Raw genomic sequence first — 26,583 nt, 5'->3', positions numbered from 1 at the left:
TGACTGTATTTCACCTTCTGTCCAAATGTATGTATAACCATTATTACAAATCAGCTGGTTTCTTTACTGATGATAAAGGATTCTCCCAAAATAAGTTTATCATCTAAATGATTTATCTAGGGCTTTTCACTTGTGCCATGAAGCAAAGCGTTGAAAGAAATACAAATTGAAATAAGATAAAGAAATTTGTGCTCGTCCTGCTTGAATAACAAACTCTAGTAATAATATAATACAAAATTTCAAAAGAAATAGCCTCAAAACTGGAAAACTGGATAAGATAGTTAAGAAAATAAACGGTGTGATAAAATATTAGCCATCACAGTACTACTTACAGAGATATTCTCTCCGTGCATTAATAGCGGCAGGTGTATTTGAGTGATAAGTGTTTAGATATCTAGAACGAAAAATCCAGTTTTCTCAAGAACAATACATTTTATTTTTTCTATTAAAGTGATCATTAAATGTATAGTTAAATTGTAATATCAGCTTCAGAAATTGAAAGTTTTTTTACATACACATCTACACAAATCAAAAATTATCAGATAGAATGTCTGGAAGTTCAAGAAGTATGATCACTGATACTCTGAAGATCAGAAACATTTTACTAACATAGAACATGAGTCAGAGTAATGGATCCTTGACCTTGACCTTGAGAATGAGAAATGAGTTCTAAAAATCACTTACATAGAGTAACATCTCAATCACCACTCAAAAACTCTAATGAATTTTACCTTTCTCTGGGCAGAAAAGAAATATGTCTTACATACTGAACCATGCTAATTCCAGTTTGAGAATAAGTTGATGACATGTTAGGTCATTTTGCTTTCCAAATACTCAAAGTAGGCTTAGGTCCTGTGGTTTGACATTTTACACCAAAAGATTGGGAAGCACCTCTTGTCTATGTAGTGTGCAACTATTCCTATGCCCAGAGATGGCCAGAAGCAGGAAGATAGAGTAAGAAATTAGTAAGAAGTCTGTTCCCTGAATTCCCAATTCTGTGCCTCTTCCACTCCATTTTGTATTATTGTATAATTTTTCCCAATATAAACATAATATGTGCTGATTGTATAAAAAGTTTTAAATACAAAAATATATCATGAAAAAGCAATCAAAATTAACCATAAGCCAGACATCCCCACAATCACTGTTAATATTTTAGGATATACCTTCACATTGTATTTTTCCTGCACAATTATGTGATTAGAAATATATCTTAGTGCACCTAACTATTGCTTTTATTGGATTACTTCCACAGGATAAAGTCTCAGAAAAATGATTATCCGTTGAAAGGGTATGAATAAGGAGTGACATTTTAGTGGTAGATTTTGGCTATTGGCAAATACGTGGCTGCCTCCTTCACCAAAGCGAATGATCCAGTCCTATTTATACGAATAATACTCTAAAGCTCCATTTCATGAACCCATCCTACTGCCCATTTTATTTTACTCTTTTTATGAGTAATTTAATAATTTTTTTTATCATGAATTTTATACTCAAGTATTTAGATTTTCTTATTTGTCTGATTGTTGCATGGGGGTTATGACCCAGGAGCTTAAAGTTTGGCTGAAAGAACAAATTTCAATTAGCACAGATTAGAATTTATTGACCTTGGTTTTTCATGACAGACAAATCAGTCAGTTAATGACTAAAATGTGCTTTTGACATGTAGAGAAATCTTCCTAGAGTATAGACATAAATACACCAACAATGACTTACGATTATCTTCAAAGCTAAGTCCAATCCTTTTTATCTTGGCCTTCATGGTCCTACTCAATGTGGTCCTTATTTCCATTCCTAAATTTGTCCTTAGGATTTTTCATCATGTTATAATATATGACATTTTTGAGGGAATATGGGCTTTATAATTAGCTTTGATTCCAACTTCTCACCAGAATACATGTTTTCTCTGTCATCTTGTCAATTATTTATTTTTGTCAAAACTCTAATAATACCCACTTCACTGAGTTCTTGTAATGATTAAATAAAATCAGGTATTTCATGTGAAATGTACAGCAAGGTGACTAGCACTAAAGAACACACTCAAGAATGTTATGTTCCTTCTCTTTTCTTTGGTAAGACTTATACTCCAGCCAAACTGAAATTATATTGCTTCTGTGCTCTTCTACCCACCTTCCTCCCCCACAGAATTTGCTCATGTAGTTCTCTCTGCTTTGGGGGATACTGTACCTATTTTCACAGTTGAGAACTTCCTGTCTTAGAGATCCAAAGCAAAACATCTTCATGAGGTATTTGCTTACCTTGCCCCTATAAAAATAAATAAATAAATAAATAAATAAATAAATAAATAAATATATATATATATATATATATATATATATATATATATATATAATTTTTCTGAAATTCCATCACAGTGCTTTATCTGTACTTCTGTTGTGGTCATTATTACTTCTTTCCTCCTATTATAATTATGCATATACATAGAAAGACAAGCTATAAATTATTTAAAAGCATGAGTTTTAGAGTATGAGGGGTATGGCCTTTATTCCATTCTATTACTAACTTCTTGTGTGTGTGTGAAGTGAGTTTTCAACCTCACTGTGCCTCAGTTACCTCTTCTTTAAAATAGTACCCATTTGTGAGGTTTGTGTGAATATAGAGCTTGACACAATGGATCTAAATAGTGATGATGATGGTTATGAGCTTTGTGAGGGCAAGTCCAATTTTATGAGACTTGGGAACCTCTGCAGAAGTGAATAACATGTATGTATTGAACACAGTAATAGGAACCAAGTGGCATGATGTTGTGTCCTGCTGCCATATGCTCCAGTGTGTTCTCTCTGATACTTGTAATATCATGGGCTATCTTACTGTTTATCTCTTAGTGCCTTTGACATGTCTTCCTTTGCCAAGATGTTGGGAGTTGTTAGAAATGCCCTGTAGCTGTTTGAAAAAATAATTATCATAGTGTTATCATACCATGCATGTATGTTTACTTGAAAACTTAATACCCATTGCCTTAAAATGTAACATGCTACATCACTCTCATTTAATTTGCACAAGTAAATGCATCTATTGACATTTTTGTTCTTGATAATCCCTAGTTCTTACTTGCCTTAAAACTAGCAGATACAAACCTATAGCCAGGGATAGATAGATCTTAAAATGTTATGTAAGTGACGTCCCTGGCAAGTATTAAGAAGAGGAAAATGTGCGCGTTCCACTTCCATTGTGAAGTGTAAGAAAGAGAAGAGAGACAAATACAGAACAAGGTGGTGTGGCACCAGGATTCAGACTTTCTTTTTCTCTGACAGGAACCTAAATTGGAGGGTAGTATAAATATCTGTAATGGTATGGAGAGTCTGAGAATATTTGTGCTATTGGTGTACATACACAAGCATCAACTGAGGATTCTAGGGGCCTCTAGGAAAATCCATGCTTTAATTTTGTGCCTACATATATGATACAAAGATGAAAAGGGGGTAGGCATATAGATGGACCAGGAAGTGGTCCAAGAATTCTGTGATCTGTGAATGGTATGCAATGGATTTAGAACTTTCTGCATGCCCTGCTGAAGTGACATGGAGATTTTGGAAGGTGCGTTGAACTGCAAATGCCTAAGAGGTCATAGTATGCCTAATTTTAAAATTCCCTTCTATTCACTAATTACTAGGGAAATAATACTTACCTTAAGTAAAATATTTAGTAACCAAAGCATCTGTATATATTGTTCTTGCTTTAGTTCTATTCAGTGTTTCTCAAACTTAAGTGTGCTTAAGAATTATTATATAGGTTTATAAAATGAGAACTACAAACAGAAATAGAAAGGTGCTTTCAAGGTAAGGTTGCCCGGTATATGGTTTGTTTATTTTATAATGATTACCGGAAGTATGTCCATTTAGCATTCTGCTGATGAACAATTCAAAGCAGTAGCTTGAAACCACAATTCCCTTGTGGTTTGATGATTTTCTTTAGTGTTACATTTGGGTTCCTTTCTCTTTGCTTTTTTGTGTATTGTAGGTTTTTGGTTTATGATTACCATTTTATATGTATATGCGTGTGGGTATATATGTATATATATATATATAAATATAAAAGATATATATATATCTATATATAGAGAGAGATATATATATCTTTTAAACTGATAGTCATTTGAGTTCAAACACATTCTAAATGCTGTACATTTTTACTCCTCCCCCATGTTTTTTGTTTTTGACATGTGTAACATATTTTTGTGTATCCCTTAACTATTGTGTAGAGCCAGAGCCCAACATGAGCCAGGGTTTCTCCTGGGATGTGCTGAGGGCCTTTATCTTGGTGAGAGTGCTGGAGCCAGAGGGGCTAGAGCTGGAGCCTAGCTCTAGCTGGGTGTACTGTAGCTTCTCCTGGGGCATGCTGAGGGCTGCTGCCTTGGCAGAGGGCTTAGAGCTGGAGCTGGGTTTGGGCTGGTGAGTGTGCTGGGGCAGCCTTGGCAAGCCAGCTTGAGTTTCAGGCGCTTTTCTGTCTGCTGCTTCTTTGCCGGCATTCAGAGCAAGTAAGTTCACACTCACCTTTAAGAGGGGAGTCTTGGTTTCTTATAGCCCTCTGACTCTCCTGGTTATAGGCTCCACTGGTTTTCAAAACCAGTTAAGTGGCTCATTTTACAGGTGCCAGTCCCCAGGGCTGGGGTGCTCAAACTGGGGCTCAAATCCCTCACTCTTTAGGGAGGATCTCCTAGTTTTTGATATGCCCTTCCTCTTTTGGGTTGCCCACTGGGGGTGTGGGTTCTGATTGCTTTCTCCCCCACCTACTCATCTCAGTGTGGCTTTCTCTTTGTATCCTTAATTGTAGAAGAACTGTTCTGCTAGTCTTCAGGACATTCTCAGGAAGAATTGTTCCATATGTAGCTGTAGTTTTGGTGTGTCTGTGGGAGGAGGTGAATTCAGGGTCTTCCTACTCTGCCATCTTGAGCCCACCTCCTTGAAAATGCCTTTTAATATATCTCTGGGTTTTGTTCTTACAGATGCTATTGTTTGGAAATAATCCAGTCTGAGAAAACAGAGCATAATGGACCCTTTGAACCAAATTCCTCTCTCTTTCTACCCTCACCCATGCTCTCATCTTCTGTGTTCCTCATGGGATTGTTTCTCCTCCTGCTCTCAAACTACAGAGCTGACACTGTCTATACGCCTCTGTTTCTTTCAGCTTGGAAATTCTCTTGTGATAAGCGCAGTCCAATGCTAACTGGACAGAGGGATGGTAGAAAAAACACTTAAACACAGTGCTGCCACTGCTCTTCATTGCCTAAGTATGTTTGTTTGGTTTTTCTTTAATAAGGAAAAGAAAATGAATGTGTTTAATAATCTCTGTAATAGAGTGGTGGTGGGTAGCAAGATTCTTTTTTTCTCTTGTAGTGGTAACTGATCCTATGTGCACTGATTTATACATAAGAATGTTCTTGATACCGAAGGAAAACCAACTGTCATTACATGAATGGGTTTATTAAAACCTTACTGCCTTGGGCAAGTTAGCACTTTCTTTTTAAGTCCCTGAATGTAAACATCCCTAAAATAAGAAATGAGAAAATGTCTGCATGAGATGCCAAGGCTGCTCCTGACCCTAGATTAATTGACCCTCCCTTTAATGCTTTGAGGGGGTGACTAATAAGCAACATGTTTCAGTCATTGACATTCAAAACATTACTCTTTTACCATCTAAACAGGAGAAAAAAATTAATATGCTGTTAGGGTGGAGTCCTTCCAGTCACTGACACAAGTTGGATTCCTCCTTAAACCTGAGATTAGTTTTACTGTGAGATTTGAAGGTTTTACTGGGTTGGGGATTAGGAGACGAGAAGGGGTCAGTCATTCTTACAGTTTTTGTGTTAAGTGACAGAAAATCATCCCATAGGTAAGAAGCTGTAGATGCTTCTATTATATTTCACTGCAGTGAGTAATTATCATTGATGAATGATAACAAGGGCACTGATTTGGCAAGCACTCCTATTTCCAAAACCAATAGAGCCTTAATAATTAAAAAAGATGTGTATAATTTACATATGAACAAAGGAACCAAGATTTTACTGTGAAAAATGTTTTAAGCTTCCAAGTCACATAAATGTGGGTTTGCTCTGAGTCCTTGAGACCAGGAACTGGAAGCTGGAACGCTTGTAAAGATCATCTAGAATCCCTAATTATTATTCATGAATCTTCTCTAGGACTACTCCAATTAATGATCATTTAAAGTACATTTGGGCATCTCTAGAGGTGTAGGGAGCCACAAGAAAGGTAGCTCATTCCATACTGGGTAACTCAAAATTATGTTGGTCCAAATATTTACAAGGAGTTGGGTATCCCCTTTTCTACCTAGCTGATATCTATGAGCATTATTTAAGTTTGCTTTATAAAGGATGTGTATTAGTAGTGAGTATGGCTGTCAATATCAGAAGTAACCAGTGAGTGTCACTGTTCTAACACAGACAGATATTTATGGGTTTGTTGTCATGTAATGATCAACATCCTTGCAGAAGCCATTAAAAAGTTGTAATTATGCAGAACACAAGTAGTTGGCTGGATGAATCAAGGGTTCTCTTATTCCACCCACATCAGCTACTGTAGAAATTTGGGACATTTACTGGTGCCTTTTTCTTCTTCACTAATCTACTTCAGTTTTGCAAGAAGATAATTTATTTGCTTTCCCTTCAAAATAAAAAACTAGTCGTTCTCCCTAAAACGCTGTTTGTACAACTCAGTTGTTTTATGGTCTGTAAACAACTTTCTCATGGCTACTGGTAAATCTTATTTCTGACATTTATCCAGTGGGTTATTGATATAAAGGGAACAATAAAATTCTGAGCATACATTTATACCAGGTTGCCCGCTAGTCATTCCCTGTATTTTATTTCTTTTAACTCCACAATGATGCAATGAGGGAGTCATTGTTCATGCCATTGTATAGATTAGAGAAAAGAGCCCGAGAGGTGTTAAATAACTTGACTCAGGGTGACATAGTCAATAAGTAACACATCTGACATTAGAAGCCAAGACTGACTCCATAGCCCCATTCTTTCCGCTATACCCTTTTGCCCTCAGACTCTACATACCAAAATGGGAAGCTTAGAAACTAGTATCGCAATCCTTGAATATGTTGGGATTTTGATGGACTCCATAGATTACACCTCTTTCTTCCCTGCCTGAGTTTTAAACCAGTTGATAAATAGAGCACTAGAGACTGACAGATGGCTATCAAAAGGTCAGCTGTATAACTGATGAAAGCTAGGAGAATGGGACTTTGATGTGAGCAAATGAGCTTGTCCAATTTCCTCTTCTTCTGAACTTGAGACCTTCCCACCAAGTAACTGACACAACTGGGAAACCTCAGGCAACCTCCATAGTGTCAGACCCCATATTATGTGGCAGAAGAGAGGGGAACAGACCAAAATAGAGGATAAAAAATTGCTGAACCAAGCATTCCTAGCTCCTTTTTCCCCAAACTTGCAAATCATATAAGCCAGATAAACTAGATTTTTTTCCCCTGGGGAAGAGAGGCCAGGGGTGGGTAAACTATGGCTGGTGGGCCAGATCCAGCCCCTTGCCTGGTAAAGAAAGTTACTTTGGAACATAGTCGCACCCATTGTTTACATGATAGCTATGGCTACTTTCACCCTACGCCAGTGGGGTTGAGTCGTTGCAACAGAAACTGTATAGCCCACAAAGCTGGAAATGTTTAAATTTAGATTTTAAAAAGTGAAAAATTCTTTGAGCCTATACAGGGCAAGTCCATTGACCCCTGGGGCTGAAAACAGTCAAGAACTTGGGTGCCTAAGCCAAATGGCCTAGGTTCAAATTCCCTTTCTCCCATTTCATAGCAAGTGACCATGGACAAATCACTTAACCTGTGTGCCTCATTATGAGGTTTAAATGAACTCATTTGTATAAATAGTGCCTGGCACATACTAAGCACTGTGTAAGTGATTGCTGTTATTTCTGCTTGGAGCTTTTATATGTTATTGTTAATAGAAAAATGACACTAATGATTTTCGTTTTAGAGTGTCAAAGGCACTTTGAGTCTTTTATTTTTTCAAGAATGTAGTAAGACTTTTTCCATTTAAAGTCAGTGTTCCCTATTACCAAACTTTATTTTATGAATATAAAGAATTGAATGTCTTTAAGACAATACTTGTGGTTAAACGTCAAACCACTATTTTCCCAAGTTGCATCCAACTGGCTGTGCATAGTCCAGGCCTCTAAAGTTGGTGTGCATACCCTAGGGAGCATGTGAGATCCATTTTGTAAATATAGTTTTAAAAATAATGCCTGGGACTTCCCTGGCGGTCCAGCAGTTAAGACTCTGCACTCCCAATGCAGGGGGCCTGGGTTCGATCCCTGCTCAAGGAACTAGATCCCACGTGCCTGTCGTAACTAAGAGCCCACATGCCACAACTAAAATATCCGGCATGCTGCAACTAAAGACCCGGCACAGCCAAACAAACAAACAAACAAATAAATAAATATTTTTTAAAAATAAATAAAATAATGCCTTAGGAGTTAGGAAAAGAACATGTTAGAACCTATTTAGCTTTGTATCATTTAAACACTATCTGTGTAGTTTATAATGTACATACATTATATGTATAGAACTTCATGTATATAATTTGTTAAAAAATAAGATGCATATTAAAAAGTTTTCTTATGGGTTGCCCAATCAGGTGTTCGGAGACCATCGGAGGACAGAATGATGACATTTAGAGCCTCAGCAATGATAGAATTTAGAACCAATTCCCTGACTTAGAAGATAAGGAAAAGAATTCATAGACTGTAATTGAGTTGTCCAACTTGACATAACTGTTCAAAAGCAGGTCATCCAGTGGCTGGAATCTAATCACTGACCAAGTAGAATCTGGGTCACTGGACTCGTAAAGCAGCAGTGACTGTTTAATTTCTCAGGTTGATTCTCCTGGCATATATGCTTGATATGTGTGTGTGTAAATCTCTGACATAATAAGCCATACTCAGTAGGCACACCCTGTTTCCTTCTTCAAGCATCGTAATTTCATCCCTTTAAATCTTTGAAGTATCAGACTACCGGAAGGCATGAAGAAACCTGGGCTGAGAGTCTTCGTTCCAGGAGACCTGATCTTGACTGTATGGCTGGCTTGAGGCGCACCACTCTGAACTGCAACACGCTCATTGGTGACCTGGGTGCAAGTGCTTTGGCAGAATCTCTTAGTGAGGATTTGTGGCTTAGAGGTAAATTCTAAAATTGAAAATATGGAATTTTTAATATGATATATGCTTAGCTTTTGGCATGATACTGTTGTGATAGGATTTTTTTTAAAGCCTCAATTTACTGATAACTTTTATTTTGCTTTTAATCTGTCTCTAAGAGTTGCGTATATTCTTTATAGAAAATACAGAGTAACAAGAGAACAATTACCTATAATCTTAATACCCAGACATAATCACTGTTCATTTTGGTGCATACACTTTCAGTCTTTTATTTTTCTGTAAACATATTTGTACACTTAATGATTACAAAAATAGAATTGTAGTATACTTGCTGTTTCATATTCCTGCTTTTTTCACTTAATGATGTATCATGTAGTATTCCATCATATTGATGTCCCATAGTTTAATCAATTCTTTGCAATTAGATTTACACAGTTTGCTTTTCCCTGTCAGAAACAATGTGAATACGTTGTATATACGTCTCTGTGTCCACTGGGATTACTTCTGTAGAATAAGGTCCTAGAAGTGGAATGACTAAGTGTGACATATTTTTAAGACTTTTTTTTTTTTTTATACTGCAGGTTCTTATTAGGCATCAGTTTTATACACATCAGTGTATACATGTCAATCCCAATCGCCCAATTCAGCACACCACCATCCCCACGCCACCGTGGTTTTCCCCCCTTGGTGTCCATACGTTTGTTCTCTACATCTGTGTCTCAACTTCTGCCCTGCAAACCGGTTCATCTGTACCATTTTTCTAGGTAACACATACATGTGTGAATATACGATATTTGTTTTTCTCTTTCTGACTTACTTCACTCTGTATGACAGTCTCTAGATCCATCCACGTCTCAACAAATGACTCAATTTCGTTCCTTTTTATGGCTGAGTAATATTCCATTGTATATATGTACCATAACTTCTTTATCCATTCATCTGTTTATGGGCATTTAGGTTGCTTCCATGCCCTGGCTCTTATAAATAGCGCTGCAGTGAACATTGGGATGCATGTGTCTTTTTGAATTATGGTTTTCTCTGGGTATATGCCCAGTACTGGGATTGCTGGATCATATGGTAATTCTATTTTTAGTTTTTTAAGGAACCTCCATACTGTTCTCCGTACTGGCTGTATCAATTTCCATTCCCACCAACAGTGCAAGAGGGTTCCCTTTTCTCCACACCCTCTCCAGCATTTGCTGTTTGTAGATTTTCTAATGATGCCCATTCTAACTGGTGTGAGGTGATAGCTCATTGTAGTTTTGATTTGCATTTCTCTAATAATTAGTGATGTTGAGCAGCTTTTCATGTGCTTCTTGGCCATCTGTATGTCTTCTTTAGAGAAATGTCTGTTTAGGTCTTCTGCCCATTTTTGGATTGGGTTATTTGTTTCTTTAATATTGAGCCGCATGAGCTGTTTATATATTTTAGAGATTAATCCTTTGTCCGTTGATTCGTTTGCGAGTATTTTCTCCCATCCTGAGGGTTGTCTTTTCGTCTTATTTTTGGTTTCCTTTGCTGTGCAAAAGCTCTGACGTTTCATTAGGTCCCATTTATGTGTTTTTGTTTTTATTTCCGTTACTCTAGGAGGTGGATCAAAAAAGGTCTTGCTGTGATTTATGTCAAAGAGTGTTCTTCCTATGATTTCCTCTAAGAGTTTTATAGTGTGCGGTCTTACATTTAGGTCTCAAATCCATTTTGAGTTTATTTTTGTGTCTGGTGTTAAGGAGTGTTCTAATTTCATTCTGTTACATGTAGCTGTCCAGTTTTCCCAGCACCACTTATTGAAGAGACTGTCTTTTCTCTATTGTATATTCTTGCCTCCTTTGTCATTGATTAGTTGACCGTAGGTGTGTGGGTTTATCTCTGGGCTTTCTATCTTTTCCATTGATCGATGTTTCTGTTTTTGTGCCAGTCCCATACTCTCTTGATTACTGTAGCTTTGTAGTATAGTCTGAAGTCAGGGAGTCTGATTCCTCCAGCTCCGTTTTTTTCCCTCAAGACTGCTTTGGCTCTTCGGGGTCTTTTGTGTCTCCATACACATTTTAAGATGATTTGTTCTAGTTCCGTAAAAAATGCTATTGGTAGTTTGATAGGGATTGCATTGAATCTGTAGATTGCTTTGGGTAGTATAGTCATTTTCCCAATATTGATTCTTCTAATCCAAGAACATGGTATATCTCTCCATCTGTTGGTATCATCTTTAATTTCTTTCATCAGTGTCTTATAGTTTTCTGCATACAGGTCTTTTGTCTCCCTAGGTAGGTTTATTCCTAGGTATTTTATTCTTTTTGTTGCAGTGGTAAATGGGAGTGTTTCCATAATTTCTCTTTCAGATTTTTCATCATTAGTGTATAGGAATGCAAGAGATTTCTGTGCATTAATTTTGTATCCTGCAACTTTACCAGATTCATTGATTAGCTCTAGTAGTTTTCTGGTAACATCTTTGGGATTCTTTATGTATAGTATCATGTCATCTGCAGACAGTGACCATTTTACTTCTTCTTTTCCAATTTGTATTCCTTTTATTTTTTTTTCTTCTCCGATTTCCATGGGTAGGACTTCCAAAACTATGTTGAATAATAGTGGTGAGAGTGGACATCCTTGTCTCATTCCTGATCTTAGAGGAAATGCTTTCAGTTTTTCACCATTGAGAATGATGTTTGCTGTGGGTTTGTCATATATGGTCTTTATTATGCTGAGGTAGGTTCCCTCTGTGCCCACTTTCTGGAGAGTTTTTATCGTAAATGGGTGTTGAATTTCGTCAAAAGCTTTTTCTGCCTCTATTGAGATGATCATATGGTTTTTATTCTTCAATTTGTTAATATGGTGTATCCCATTGATTGATTTGCGTATATTGAAGAATCCTTGCATCCCTGGGATAAATCCCACTTGATCGTGGTGTATGGTCCTTTTAATGTGTTGTTGGATTCTGTTTGCTAGTATTTTGTTGAGGATTTTTGCATCTATATTCATCAGTGATATTGGTCTGTAATTTTCTCTTTTTGTAGTGTCTTTGTCTGGTTTTGGTATCAGGGTGATGGTGGCCTCATAGAATGAGTTTGGGAGTGTTCCTTCCTCTGCCGTTTTTTGGAAGAGTTTGAGAAGGATGGGTGTTAGCTCTTCTCTAAATGTTTGGTAGAATTCACCTGTGAAGCCATCTGGTCCTGGACTTTTGTTTGTTGGAAGATTTTTAATCACAGTTTCAATTTCATTCCTTGTGATTGGTCTCTTCATATTTTCTGTTTCTTCCTGGTTCAGTCTTGGAAAGTTATACCTTTCTAAGAATTTGTCCATTTCTCCCAGGTTGTCCATTTTATTGGCATAGAGTTGCTTGTAGTAGTCTCTTAGGAGGCTTCGTATTTCTGCAGTGTCTCTTGTAACTTCTCCTTTTTCATTTCTAATTTTATTGATTTGAGTCCTCTCCCTCTTTTTCTTGATGAGTCTGGCTAATGGTTTATCAATTTTGTTTATCTTCTCAAAGAACCAGCTTTTAGTTTTATTGATCTTTGCTATTGTTTTCTTTGTTTCTATTTCACTTATGTCTGCTCTGATCTTTATGATTTCTTTCCTTCTACTAACTTTGGGTTTTGTTTGTTCTTCTTTCTCTAGTTCCTTTAGGTGTTAGGTTAGATTGTTTCCTTGAGATGTTTCTTGTTTCTTGAGGTAGGCTTGTATAGCTATAAACTTCCCTCTTAGAACTGCTTTTGCTGCATCCTGTAGGTTTTGGATCGTCGTGTTTTCATTGTCATTTGTCTCTAGGTATTTTTTTATTTCTTCTTGGATTTCTTCAGTGATCTCTTTGATATTTAGTAACGTATTGTTTAGCCTCCGTGTGTTTGTGTTTTTTACGTTTTTTTCCCTGTAATTGATTTCTAATCTCATAGCGTTGTGGTCAGAAAAGATGCTTGATATGATTTCAATTTTCTTAACTTTACTGAGGCTTGATTTGTGACCCAAGATGTGATCTATCCTGGAGAGTGTTCCGTGCACACTTGAGAAGAAAGTGTAATGTGCAGTTTTTGGATGGAATCTCCTATAAATATCAATTACATCTATCTGGTCTATTGCCTCATTTAGAGCTTCTGTTTCCTTATTTATTTTCATTTTGGATGATCTGTCCATTGGTGTAAGTGAGGTGTTCAAGTCCCCCACTATTATTGTGTTATTGTCGATTTCCTCTTTTATAGCTGTTAGCAGTTGCCTTATGTATTGAGGTGCTCCTATGTTGGGTGCATATATATTTATAATTGTTATATCTTCTTCTTGGATTGATCCCTTGATCATTATGTAGTGTCCTTCCTTGTCTCTTGTAACATTCTTTATTTTTTTTATTTTTTTATTTTTTTAATTATTAGCACCTTTAGTTATTATTTATTTATTTATTTATTTGGCTGTGTTGGGTCTTCGTTTCTGTGCGAGGGCTTCCTGTAGTTGCGGCAAGCGGGGGCCAGTCTTCATTGTGGTGCACGGGCCTCTCACTATCGTGGCCTGTCTTGTTGCGGAGCACAGGCTCCAGACACGCAGGCTCAGTAGTTGTGGCTCACGGGCCTAGTTGCTCCGTGGCATGTGGGATCTTCCCAGACCAGGGCTCAAACCCGTGTCCCCTGCATTAGCAGGCAGATTCTCAACCACTGTGCCACCAGGGAAGCCCCATTCTTTATTTTAAAGTCTATTTTATGTGATATGGGTATAGCTACTCCAGCTTTCTTTTGATTTCCATTTGCATGGAATATCTTTTTCCATCCCCTCACTCTCAGTCTGTATGTGTCCCTAGGTCTGAAGTGGGTCTCCTGTAGACAGCATATTTGTGTGTCTTGTTTTTGTATCCATTCAGCAAGCCTGTGTCTTTTGGTTGGAGCATTTAATCCATTCACGTTTAAGGTAATTATTGATATGTATGTGCCTATGACGGTTTTCTTAATTGTTTTGGGTTTGTTTTCGTAGATCCTTTTCTTCTCTCGTGTTTCCCATTTAGAGAAGTTCCTTTAGCATTTGTTGTAGAGCTGGTTTGGTGGTGCTGAATTCTCTTGGCTTTTGCTTGTCTGTAAAGGTTTTGATTTCTCCATCAAATCTGAATGAGATCCTTGCTGGGTAGAGTAATCTTGGTTTTAGTTTCCTCCCTTTCATCACTTTAAGTATATCATGCCACTCCCTTCTGGCTTGTAGAGTTTCTGCTGAGAAATCAGCTGTTAACCTTATGCGAGTTCCCTTGTATGTTTTTTGTCGTTTTTCCCTCGCTGCTTTCATTAATTTTTCTTTGTCTTTATTTTTTGGCAGGTTGATTACTATGTGTCTCGGCGTGTTTCTCCTTGGGTTTATCCTGTATGGGACTCACTGCGCTTCCTGGACTTGGGTGGCTATTTCCTTTCCCACGTTAGGGAAGTTTTCGACTATAATCTCTTCAAGTATTTTCTCTGGTCCTTTCTCTCCCTCTTCTCCTCTGGGACCCCTATAATGCGAATGTTGTTGCATGTAATGTTGTCCCAGAGGTCTCTTAGGCTGTCTTCATTTCTTTTCATTCTTTTTTCTTCATTCTGTTCCGCAGCAGTGAATTCCACCATTCTGTCCTCCAGGTCACTTATCCATTCTTCTGCCTCAGTTATTCTGCTATTGATTCCTTCTAGTGTAGATTTCATTTCAGTTATTGTATTGTTCATCTCTGTTTGTTTGTTCTTTAATTCTTCTAGGTCTTTGTTAAACATTTCTTGCATCTTCTCGATCTTTGCCTCCATTGTTTTTCCGAGGTCCTGGATCATCTTCACTATCCTTATTCTGAATTCTTTTTCTGGAAGGTTGCCTATCTCCACTTCATTGAGTTGTTTTTCTGGGGTTTTAGCTTGTTCCTTCATCTGGTACATAGCCCTCTGCCTTTTCATCTTTTCTATCTTTCTGTGAATGTGGTTTTTGTTCCACAGGCTGTGGGATTGTAGTTCTTCTTGCTTCCGCCTTTTTAAGACTGTTGATACACATTGCCAAATTACCATCCAGAAACGCTATGCCAATTTGTAGTCCACCCCAACAGTGGATGTGAAGCCTGCCTCACACAAACACTGGCTTGTAGCACTTTTTTAAAAGTGTAAAACTACAAAAATGAGTACCTCTTCCTTTTTCATGCAAGTGGGATTACTCCAAATTTCATAACTTTTTTCAGTTAATTTAGCAAGTCAGTAAATTTGCATCTACTGCATCATTTTTTGTGACTGTTCAGTGTTCCATTATATGAATATGCCACAGTACACATAGCTTATTCATTCTTGTATATAAGCTGTGTCCAGTTTTTCAGTTCCAAATAGTACTCTGATATGTATCCTTGCCTATATCTCTGACTATTTCTTTTGGTTAAATACTTAGAAAGAGAGTTGTTGGATCAAAAGGGTATACACATTTTAAAGGCTTGGCTCAGTCTGATAGGAGAATAACTACATGTTGTTTTATTTTGAATTCCTTTGATTTACTGGTGGGTTTACTGGCTGTTTGTATTAATTTGGCTAGTTGGTTAATTATACCCTGTGTCCATTCTTCTGTAGTGAGAGGTTGTAATGGTTGTATCCTATCCTGTCAGATCCATATGTCTGACTTTCTGTTTCTGTGTGTCATGGGGTGTTGAAAAACTCCAGTTATTTAAATGTGATGCTCCGCACAACACTTAAGAAAATGACTCATGATAGTTGCCTTTCCTGTAATATTTTTTAATACCTGCGCTTTTGTGATGATCCCTTTTGTTTAAGTGAGTAGGTTGTTCAGCCGCAGAACTACTAGAATTCATGATCATTTGTTCTAGTTTTTGTCTGACCTTTTACTGAGAGTGTTCTTGACCATCATACTTTCATGATAGGTTTTTAGTATGTACTGTGTCTTCACACCTTGTTTGAATTTGTTATTATTTGTATTCTCCTAGACTGGTCTTTTTTGCTCTAAAACTAACAGTTATTACATTTCTTCTCTTTCGTTTTCCCCTTTTAACTAGTTTGAAGTGTGATTTGAAGCTCAAGATCATGATCAAAAGAATGCAGTGCCTTTCTCAGCTCCACCAGTTTTTGCTTCTGAGGTTTACATGCCACTGCTGCCCTTGCTAAGTATGAACTGAGGTTCATTTTGTGACGTTTTTTTCTCATAGGTTATATACAGTTATTCTTCAGTTCTGTAATTGTAGAATATGTTAGATGATTTATTGGTACTGAAGGCAGGGTTATCATTGCACATCCAAAAAGTGCTTTTGTTTTGTTTTGTTTTGTTTTTGTTTTTTGCTTTATTGGAGTATAATTCCTTTACAATGGTGTGTTAGTTTCTGCTTTGTAACATAGTGAATCAGCTATACATTTACATATATCCCCATATCTCCTCCCTCTTGCGTTTCCCTCCCAGCCTCCCTATCCCACCCCTCTAGGTGGTCACAAAGCACCCAGCTGATCTCCCTGTGCTGTGCTGCTGCTTCTCACTAGCTGTTTTACACTTGGTAGTGTATATATGTCCATGCCAGTCTCTCACTTCATCACAGCTTACCCTTCCCCCTCCCCATGACCTCAGGTCCATTCTCTACACCTGCGTCTTCCTTCCTGTCCTGCCCCTAGGTTCTTCATAACCATTTGTTTTTTTTTTAGATTCCATGTATATGTGTTAGCATACGGTATTTGTTTTTCTCTTTCTGACTTACTTCACTCTGTATGACAGAATCTAGGTCCATCCATAGAAATGGGATTTTAAAATACTGAGTGCAACAGGAAGACTGTCTCTGAGTTGATATGACAAATCAGCTGGATTTTGAGTTATTCTGTTACCTTAGAGTTATTTAATGTTTAAATATGAAGATGACTCTGCCAGCCCATCATCATTAAGAAATATTCTTGAGTTATTTTTTTTCTAAGCATTTGTTATTAATGTGAAAGATAAGGCTAACATTGTTTCAGAGTGGATTTCGTATTATATTTGTTATATCTGGATAGTGTCACCATTCTTCAGCATCTGGTTCTTCCCTGTGCAGGTTAAATTTGATCATTTCATTGGGTGTGTATAAGACTAGGGAACTGATTTTTAGTCACAGTGTGTTTACTGGTCAGAACAGCTACCTCCTGGGGAAAAAGTTCCTGAAAGCCTAATTAAGGCTTATTTTTTAATCAAATTGGATGTCTTTGGTACCATCCACATGAGACTAATTATCTCACATCTGGAAATATGCTATTGCAGGAATATATTTGCCCTTTAATTTATACTTGTCACTCTTTCATTTCAATAAGATTTCATTAAGTTTATAAATTATTTTTCACCAATTACAAATCAAAATATATATTGAGTCTCTTTGTACATCATAATCTGCTAGACACTGTGGGGAGTACAGAATAGTTTAAGATACTCTGTTCTCCCTTCTGACAAGTTTAACCACTCCTTTTTTTTTTTTTAACATCTGTATTGGAGCATAATTGCTTTACGATGGTGTGTTAGTTTCTGCTTTATAACAAAGTGAATCAGCTATACATATACATATATCCCCATATCTCCTCCCTCCTGCGTCTCCCTCCCACCCTCCCTATCCCACCCCTCAATGTGGTCACAAGGCACCGAGCTGATCTCCCTGTGTAACCACTCTTTTCTTGAAATACACTTACGTGTCTTTGCTAGGAAGACAGGATATGTCAATGTTAAAAGTACTTCTGTGGCACTGCTATTAACTACCTCTAGTGGGAGTTACTAGAAGGCTTTGGCAAGGGGGTCAGATAGGTAGATTTTGAAATGGGTTTTTGAAAAGGAAAGAGGGAGGATATTTCAGGCAGGGAAAAATTTGTTCAGAGGCACAGAAGAACAAAAACATGTGGTAAGTCATTTTACTGGGCTGAGAATTCACAAAGGGGAATAGTGTATCGTCTAAACTGCTAGACAGCAGGACAGAATCTGTTCTCAATTTGTATCACAGTATTTGATACATTGGAGCTCAGAAATGTTTGTTAAATTAATAAAATTATATATGGTTATTAGTTTTTTAAGGGTATACCTTCACAGGGCTTTAGTCATACTAGATTGTTAGAGAATGTTTTGCAAATTAAGTGAATAGAAAAGGAAAGGTGAAATGCTAGAAAGGCAGAGAGACAAAGGATGAAAGGTAGGTTGTGGCCAGATTGTAAAGTCCTTTGTTGACAGATTAAATTTGGACTTTATTCTGTAAAGGAAGAGGAGATCTGAATCATTCAGAGGAGAGGAGTGGCGTAATGAAATTGATCACCTGGATCAACTGACTTAATTGTAGTGTGAGGACAGATTTGAAAGAGGAAAGTTTAGGGAGGGAGACCACTATTGGTGGTCCAATTTCAGTATTTCTAACAACAATTTACTATAGATAGGTTGTTGGGATACTTGTTCTGGAAATGAGACTGAGAGCGGTTGCAGGCATTTTGAGGTCCTGCCCTTTAATCCCCACCCCCTTCTATTCTGTCAGTGAGCCAGGGACAGCCCAGGAAGTGAGTGTTTTACTGCCGGTCAGTGTGAGGATTTGCGAATCACAGGATCTGCTGCTACTGAACTGAATACAAAGATGTTTTTTCAAATCTTTCTACATTTTGTCAGCAACCTTTCTACCATTGTAACTGGTTTCCTTTCTGTGATAGTACACCGGATTCCAGGTAGGGGATTTGCCCCTTCCTCTTCCTCTTTCTCCTTTTCCTACCAGCCTGAACTTAGATCTCTGTGCCTCTTTCCTGAAGAATACTAGGAGCTTCTCAAGTTTTCCGATCTGTGTGGAGCAGATACAGGAGGCAGCACTGCAGAGCTGGGAGTTGAAGAAGATTGAGTCAGGATTTGTTTACTTGTTGTCAGGGAAATAGCCTTTCTGTTTGTATATTTTATACAACATAAAGGGGTGGGATTCAGGGTTTCGGAATTCTCTTGGATCTGCAATAGGAAAAATATTCACTATTTAGAATTTTCTCATTTGAAAATCACTGCTACATGTTCTAATGTAAATGTTTGGTTCTTCTGTTTGCATTCTGGGGGACTGCCTTAAAACCTCTGTTTATTGTTTTGTAGCTTTCTATTGTATCTACTAACTAACTGTTACATGATTTTATTCTTGAAATTGGCTGATATAGAACTATTAGAAATCATACTGATATGCACTAAAAACTTTAAAATTATTTAATTTGGAGGGAGTGGTGATGGTGTGATGGACTGGGAGATTGGGATTGATATATATACACTAATATGTATAAAATGGATAACTAATAAGAACCTGCTGTATAAAAAAATAAATAAAATTCAAAAATTCAAAAACAAAACAAAACAAAAAACCAAGAAAAAACCTCATTGTCCTTCAACCACACATTCCCATTGTTCTTGAAACGTGCTTTATGGGAGGATGGCACCTGAAGAGGGAAAATAACAACCGCCCAGGCTGTTATAGCTTTCTGATAAATATCAAGCTGCAGTCACTTGTGAATGTTTCCCTCATTAGGTTTGGATAATTAATTGCTGAGTCTTGCTGCTTTCTTTTGAGAAAGGGGCAGTATATAAAATATATATATATATATATATTTTAAAAAATATATTTTATAAATAAAAATATGCTACATCTGATTTAAGAATAAATGCTCAATTTCAGGGCTGCAAAAAAATAAAAAATAAAAAAATAAACTTATTTAATTCAATAATGTAGTGCTTGCTCTATGTAAGGCAAATGTGTTAGGTAATGGGGTGGAGACAAAAACAAGACCCCGTACTCGAGTACTAGTAGTAGAAGTCATAAAGTATATTCATCTTTATCACACTAGGTGGAGTAAGACAAATGCCGTAAGAGAGCTAAAACAGATGCTGTGTGATTTCAGACTAAGGAGAATCAGTTCTTACTATATGAAGTGGGAATATTGTGTTTATGAAGCTGGTGACATGGGCACTGCATCTTGAAGGATGCATCACCTTAAGTAGATGAGAAATATCCTAGGTGAAGACAGGTATACAGTTATGATGAGAAGAGACTGGAGAGTGGTCGAGTTTGGCTGGAGGAGAGGGTATTAGTGAGAGGCATTACTGGACAGGTAGGTTGGTGTGAGACTGTACAGTGCCTTCATCAATGCCTGGCCAGGTAGTTTAGACCTTATTTGGTAGACAGTGAGGAGTCATTAGTAAAGGTTTTATGGAGGAATATACAACACAATCACATCTGTGCTTAGAAGATGAATTTAGTAGCAGTGCTCCCTAATGCTTTTATGTTATAGCTCACATAGAAAATGATAATATTTTTACTGCATACTGGAGTAAATTGGATGGGATCTGGAACCCCATGAGCTGCTTAGAGATGGAGGTGATTGACATGGGGCCTCTGGCCATCCTAAGGGCTAAGGGGATCAAGAGGCCCACCAATTAGGAAGCTCTGGCATAGATGATAGCTTCCCTATCTAGTTTCAATTAAGAGGCTGTGATAATATCCATCTAAGAGGTTGTGAGGACCTAAATTATGACAGTAGAAAGGAAGTTACTGCTAGGCAAGAGAATATGAAGCATCAGTGCTTATGAGAACAGGTTCAGGCTGGAAGAAAAATTTAGGGAGCTTCCCAGGAGAGGTGGACTGGTAAAAATCTTTACAAAGGATTTGTCCCAGGCACCCTTGCAAACTTCTGAGCCCTAGTAATTTATAATGGCTACCCTATATCATCCCCTTGTCCTCTTTCCTGGCATTGTGTGCGTATAATCAGCAGAATTTAACCACTTAGTGAATGTTAGGGGGACAGTGAAAGAAGACAAATTCAAGACCCACAGAGATTTTGAAGCTAGGTTATTTAGCAGGTGGGAAAATTGATTTGGAAGGGGGAAAATGAAAAATTCTCTTTTGACATGTTGAGAGTCACTTGCAAGAAGTAATTGGTGAAAATAAGGGACTAGATGAGATTACCAAGGGAGAGTGCTGAGATTAAAGAGTAAAGGTCCAAGGTCAGACTTTAGGAACACATTCATGAGGTGATGAGGAACCAATAAAGGGAATTAACTTTTGGAAATTATCTACTATTATTATATTTAATTATGATGATGGACTTGAACAGGAAGTTTTATCTGCCTTTTATTCTCATTATCCACATTTTATCATTGAAAAATCTGAGGCTTAGAGTGATTAGTAACTTGCCCAAGGTTGTTAGCTAGTAAGTAGGAAGCTGACATAAAGCAAACAAAGAGGAAGCAGGAAAGTTAGAAAAGTGCAATGTCTCAGAAGCTAAGAATAGAAAGGGGTTTAAGGAGCTGTTGCCTACATTATCAAGCACTATGGAAAATATGAAGAATATATAATAAACTGCCACCAGCATGCTATGGAGTACAGAACATATAAACATGTAAATATTTTCTAAAATGTAAAATGTTTTAAGTTCATGAATCTCTATTCAGGCAAATACCCAATCAGGGTATTCAGTTTCCTTCTACTTAAGTAAGAGGAGTAAAAGATCTGACCTCAGGGAACTTATTTTAATCTAAGAATGAAAATAAGGTAAATATGCATAATAATAATAAAAGTAGTAAGATAAATACCAGAGGGTTTCCTTTTCTAAGTTTTCAAAGCATCCTCTTTATACCTCTAATCTTCTGGCTCTCAAATTTTATTGTAGTATGCCTAAGAATACCTGCTTGCCCTACCTCAGAGATTCTGATTAGGTCCAGAGGGGGGTCCATGAATCTGCGCATTAGCAATAACACCAGGTATTTCTGTTACAAGTAGACCCCAGGCCAGACCTTGAGAAATAATGCTCAAACAAAACGCTGACTACAGTATAAATCACTTGTATGTCTGTTTCCTAGGCAGTGAGTTCCTTTACATCTGAGTTCTAACACTTTTTATCCCTCAGCAGTGCCTATCACTTTGTTGAATGAATAAATAATTCAAAGAAAGAAGATATTACATCTTGTTGATTGGTCATTGAAAGCTACATAAATAATAATAGGTAACATTGTTTGAGGGACTTCCCTGGTGGCGAAGTGGTTGGTAATCCGCCTGCCAATGCAGGAGACACAGGTTCGATCCCTGGTCCGGGAAGATCCCACATGCCATGGAGGAACTAAGCCCGTGCATCACAACTACTGAGTTTGTGCTCTAGAGCCCGCAAGCCACAACTACTGAGCCCCTGTGCCACAATTACTGAAACCCATGTGCCTAGAGCCTGTGCTCCGCAACAAGAGAAGCCACCACAATGAGAAGCCCATGCACTGCAATGAAGAGTAGCCCCTGCTCACCGCAACTAGAGAAAGCCTGCACGCAGCAACGAAGACCCAATGCAGTCAAAAATAAATAAATAAAAAATAAATAAATTTATAAAAAAAGACTCAAAAAATTGTTTGAGTATTTACTATGCTCTAAAAACTTTATATAACCTAACTTGTTTATTATTTATAGCCTTAGGAGCAATAAGGATTATTATTATTCCCATCTTAGAAGGAGGAAGCAACACAGAGAGGTGTTCTTCCTCAAGGCTAATTATTTGGAAAATGGGAGGCCAAGATTTGAACCCAAGCATTCTAGAGCCAGTCAGAGCCTGGGCCCACACTCTTAAGTATTACACTATGCTGCCTCTTAAAGGAAATAGCATTTCAGATAGACTTTGAACAATAGATAAAATTTCCTTAGGGATAGATTAGTGGGAAGGACATTCAGGGTGAAAGTGAATTTTCTTTGGGAAATCAGGAAATAGTTGGGTTTGACCAAATTGTTACTTATAGGAAAGTAGGACTCAAGTGCTCTAAACTCAATTTTTGAAAGAGTTGAAAGAAGTGGGATAATAGATACAATACTATAAAATGTTTTGCTAAAACAATAGTGTCCCTATGTTTTAGTTAGGTTTTCTAGTTTAGACTTTATCACTGTTAAAGTTTTATGAAATAAAATAAAGGACTATATTTTATAGTATCTAATTAATTATGTACTTGACCACCCCTCTGTGTTAGGAAATACTGCCTGTGAACACTGAATAAATATGAAATAAAGGGATAATTTTCAGCTCTCTATTATAAAATAATGACTTTTTTGTGGCTTTTGAATTTCAGGTAATTTCAGACCAGGTTTCACTGCATAATTTAATTTATGATACCTTTTTCCTAGAAAATGCCATGTTCATTCATGAGTGTACCATTAAAATAGCAGAAATTAGGGGCTCCCCTGGTGGCGCAGTGGTTAAGAATCCGCCTGCTAATGCAAGGAACATGGGTTTGAGCCCTGGTCCAGGAAGACCCCACATGCCATGGAGCAACTAAGCCCGAGCGTCACAACTACTGAGTCCACGTGCCACAACTACTGAAGCCCGCGTGCCTAGTGCCTGTGCTCCGCAACAAGAGAAGCCACTGCAATGAGAAGCCCACGCACTGCAACAAAGAGTAGTCCCCGCTCACCACAACTAGAGAAAGCCCGTGTGCAGCAATGAAGACCCAACGCAGCCAAAAATAAATAAATAAATAAAAATTTAAAAAAATAGCAGAAATTAAATTGCAGATCCTATTAAATTCTCATAAATCACTATGAAATCTTTGGGATCACATTCTGGTGTACCTAAAGTACTGAGGTCAATGTAATTATGATAATATTGAATGGTGGGTATTTTTTATTATAACAATGATGTGTAGCTATTAGTACATCTGTGCTTAGCATGTAGATTCAGTGTTGTGAAAAGACCAGCATTGTTCAACTATGAGAAATGACAATAGTGGTAACTAAAGTCCTGAGTTAATTCTTAGGCAGATTTGTACTGCAAGAACACAAAAAGGATTATTGTGGTTCAAAAATGGAGAACCAAAGAGTTGGTGGTCTGAGAATGAGGAAGGAGAGGAATTTGGGGACTATATTTGGTGTTAGGTTTATACTTCCCTTACCAGTAGATGAGATTATTGTCTATGGAGAAACAGGAATGTTCATAGAAGATTGGTAAAATTTTTGTGCTTTTGATTTACTCTTCACAGTGTTGAAGACGTACATGGAAAATACTCATCAGAAAAAAGTGATTTTCAGTAAGCGGAAGAGCCTTCCATGTATTGCACCACTTTTAACCACGGTGGAGGAGACTCCGCAGATCATCTCTGCTCAAGTCCGGGGACATTTTCCTAAGTGGCTCAATGGCTGTCTGCTTCGAATTGGACCTGGGAAGTTCGAGTATGGGAAGGATAAGTAAGCCTTGATTTTGGAGAACAATTTGGATTTCTTAGCATGGACTGGTTCTATGGAATATGCATTAATATCTGCTTCCTCTCTGAGGCTAACATTGCCATGCAATCCCTTTGATTACAGATGAGGAAACTATAGTCTACAGAAAAAAATGGAGATTTAATTCTTTTTTAAAAGTTTTGACTTTTCTGCTTTGCAGAATATTGTAAATTTTAAGTCACCTGAAAGTTTATGCTAAAAGAGAAGTGTCAGGAACGATCTATAGGATTAGCAAGCTCTATTTCATCACAAGTTTCTGAAGGAAGGGGCAATGTCTTCACCTCATACCACTCCCTTACCCAGTACTCCCCAGACACAATGGCTCTTTCAGTTCCTCAAACCAGGCATGTTTATTTTTGCTCAGGGTCTTGGCATTGGCTTGCTCATCTCTCTTCCCAAGTCTGATTCTTGTCATTCAGATATGAGCTCAAATTTCACATCCTTTGAGCCTTCCCTGATCGCCCAATCTAAAAATGCTACTATTTTTTATATTACCTATTTTAATTATCTGCATTATCAATATCCAGTATATTTTTGTTTGTTTATTTATTTATTAGCTGTGTTTCCTCACTAGATGGCAGTTCCATGATGGTGGGGACGTTTTCTTGTTCAACCCATATCCCCAATATCTAGAATAATGCCCTATACTTAAATAGCACTCAATAAATATATGTAAATAATTGAAAAAACCCAATAACTCTTTAGTGAATTATTTCTCTGTGTGTCTACTAGGGACATGAAGTGATGTGAAGAAACCACTATGGTCAGGAAGAAATCTACTTTGCTTTAAACATTTAAAAATATTTGAAACTTCTTTTTCATTGTGAAAGTTTTTACCTGTATAAAACTTTTTGACGTATAGAACAGAGTGTGGGAAAAGTGTGTACCACATGCTCTGTTAGCACTTTGGTGTATTTCCTGCTAATCTCTATAGATTTGTTTTAAATAATCACAATCACATGTAGAATTTTTTTTAGTGAAGTATAATTGACATATAACATTATACTAGTTTCAGGTGTACAACATAATGATTCAGTATTTGTATGTATTGTGAAATGATCATCACAATAAGTCTAGTTAACATTCATCACCATACATAGTTACAAAATTTTTTTTCTTATGATGATGACTTTTAAGATTTACTCTCAGCAACTTTCAAATATGCAATAAGTATTATTAACTATAGTCACCATGCTGTACATTACATCCCTTATTTATTTTATAACTGGAAGTTTGTACCTTTTCATCCCCTTCACCTCTTGCAATCACCAGTCTATTCTCTGTATCTATGAGCTTGTTTTTCTTTTTCTTTTTCTTTTTCTTTTTTTTTTTAAGATTCTACGTATAAGTGAGATCATATGGTATTTGTCTTTCTCTGTCTGGCTTATTTCACTTAGCATAATGCCCTCAAGCTCTATTCATGTTGCAAATGACAACATTTCTTTCCTTTTTATGGCTGAGTAGTATTCCATTGTGTATATAGATGCCACAGCTTCTTTATCCATTCATCTGTCCATGGGCACTTAGGTTGTTTCCATATCTCAGCTACTGTAAATAATGCTGCAGTAAACATGAGGGTGCATATATCTTTTTGAGTTAGTGTTTCTGATTTCTTTGGATAAATATCCAGAAGTGGAATTGCTGGATCATATGGTAGTTCTATTTTTAATTTTTTGAAGAACCCCCATACAGGTTTCCATAGTGGCTGTACTAATTTACTTTTTCACCAACAGTGCGTGAGTGTTCTCTTTTCTGCACATCCTCCCCAACACTTGTTATTTCTTGTCTTTTCAATAATAGCCATTCTAACAGGTGTAGGGTGGTACGTCATTGTGGTTTTGATTTGCATATGCCTGATGACTAGTGATGTTGAGCATCTGTTCATGTACCTGTTGACCATCTGTATGTCTTTTTTGGGGAAATGTCTATACAGATCTTCAGCCCATTTTAAAACCAGGTTTATGTTATTTTGCTATTTAGTGTATGAGTTCTTTATATATTTTAGATATTAACTGAATTTTTTTGCCCTCATTTAAAAAAATTTCATACTGTCATAAGCCTTTTTATCTGTGTTGCTACAAAATCTGAATGACTATTACTTTTAATGGCTGGATGATATTCCAGAAATCACTGCCCTTCAAAAAAATATGATAAAATACACATTACATAAAATTTGCCATCTATTTTTGAGCGTACAGTTCATTAGCATTAAGTACATTCACACTGATGTGCTATCATCACCACCGTCCATCTACTTTT

At 37.1% G+C, this 26,583-nt stretch overlaps 1 protein-coding gene across 8 annotated transcripts in view; it reads left to right on the top strand.

Moving 5' to 3' along the window:
• Positions 1-26,583, top strand: part of BCO2 (beta-carotene oxygenase 2) — a 479,892-nt gene that overhangs the window by 47,232 nt on the left and 406,077 nt on the right. For 4 of the 8 annotated variants that reach the window (XM_057553026.1, XM_057553025.1, XM_057553027.1 and 1 more), the window contains 3 exons: positions 5,149-5,251; positions 9,017-9,191; positions 24,084-24,288. In XM_057553026.1, coding sequence (XP_057409009.1) covers positions 9,089-9,191; positions 24,084-24,288 — 308 coding nt within the window. In that variant the 5' untranslated portion in view covers positions 5,149-5,251; positions 9,017-9,088. Of the gene's footprint in view, positions 1-5,148; positions 5,252-9,016; positions 9,192-18,640; positions 18,785-24,083; positions 24,289-26,583 lie in introns of those variants that run through there. The other 4 variants (XM_057553030.1, XM_057553031.1, XM_057553029.1 and 1 more) reach the window with 3 other exon arrangements.

Source organism: Balaenoptera acutorostrata, chromosome 9, assembly GCF_949987535.1.
Source record: "Balaenoptera acutorostrata chromosome 9, mBalAcu1.1, whole genome shotgun sequence".
Lineage (NCBI taxonomy): Eukaryota > Metazoa > Chordata > Mammalia > Artiodactyla > Balaenopteridae > Balaenoptera > Balaenoptera acutorostrata.
The sequence above is the reverse complement of the archived record's forward strand: the minus strand, read 5'-3'. Positions and strand labels throughout refer to the sequence as shown.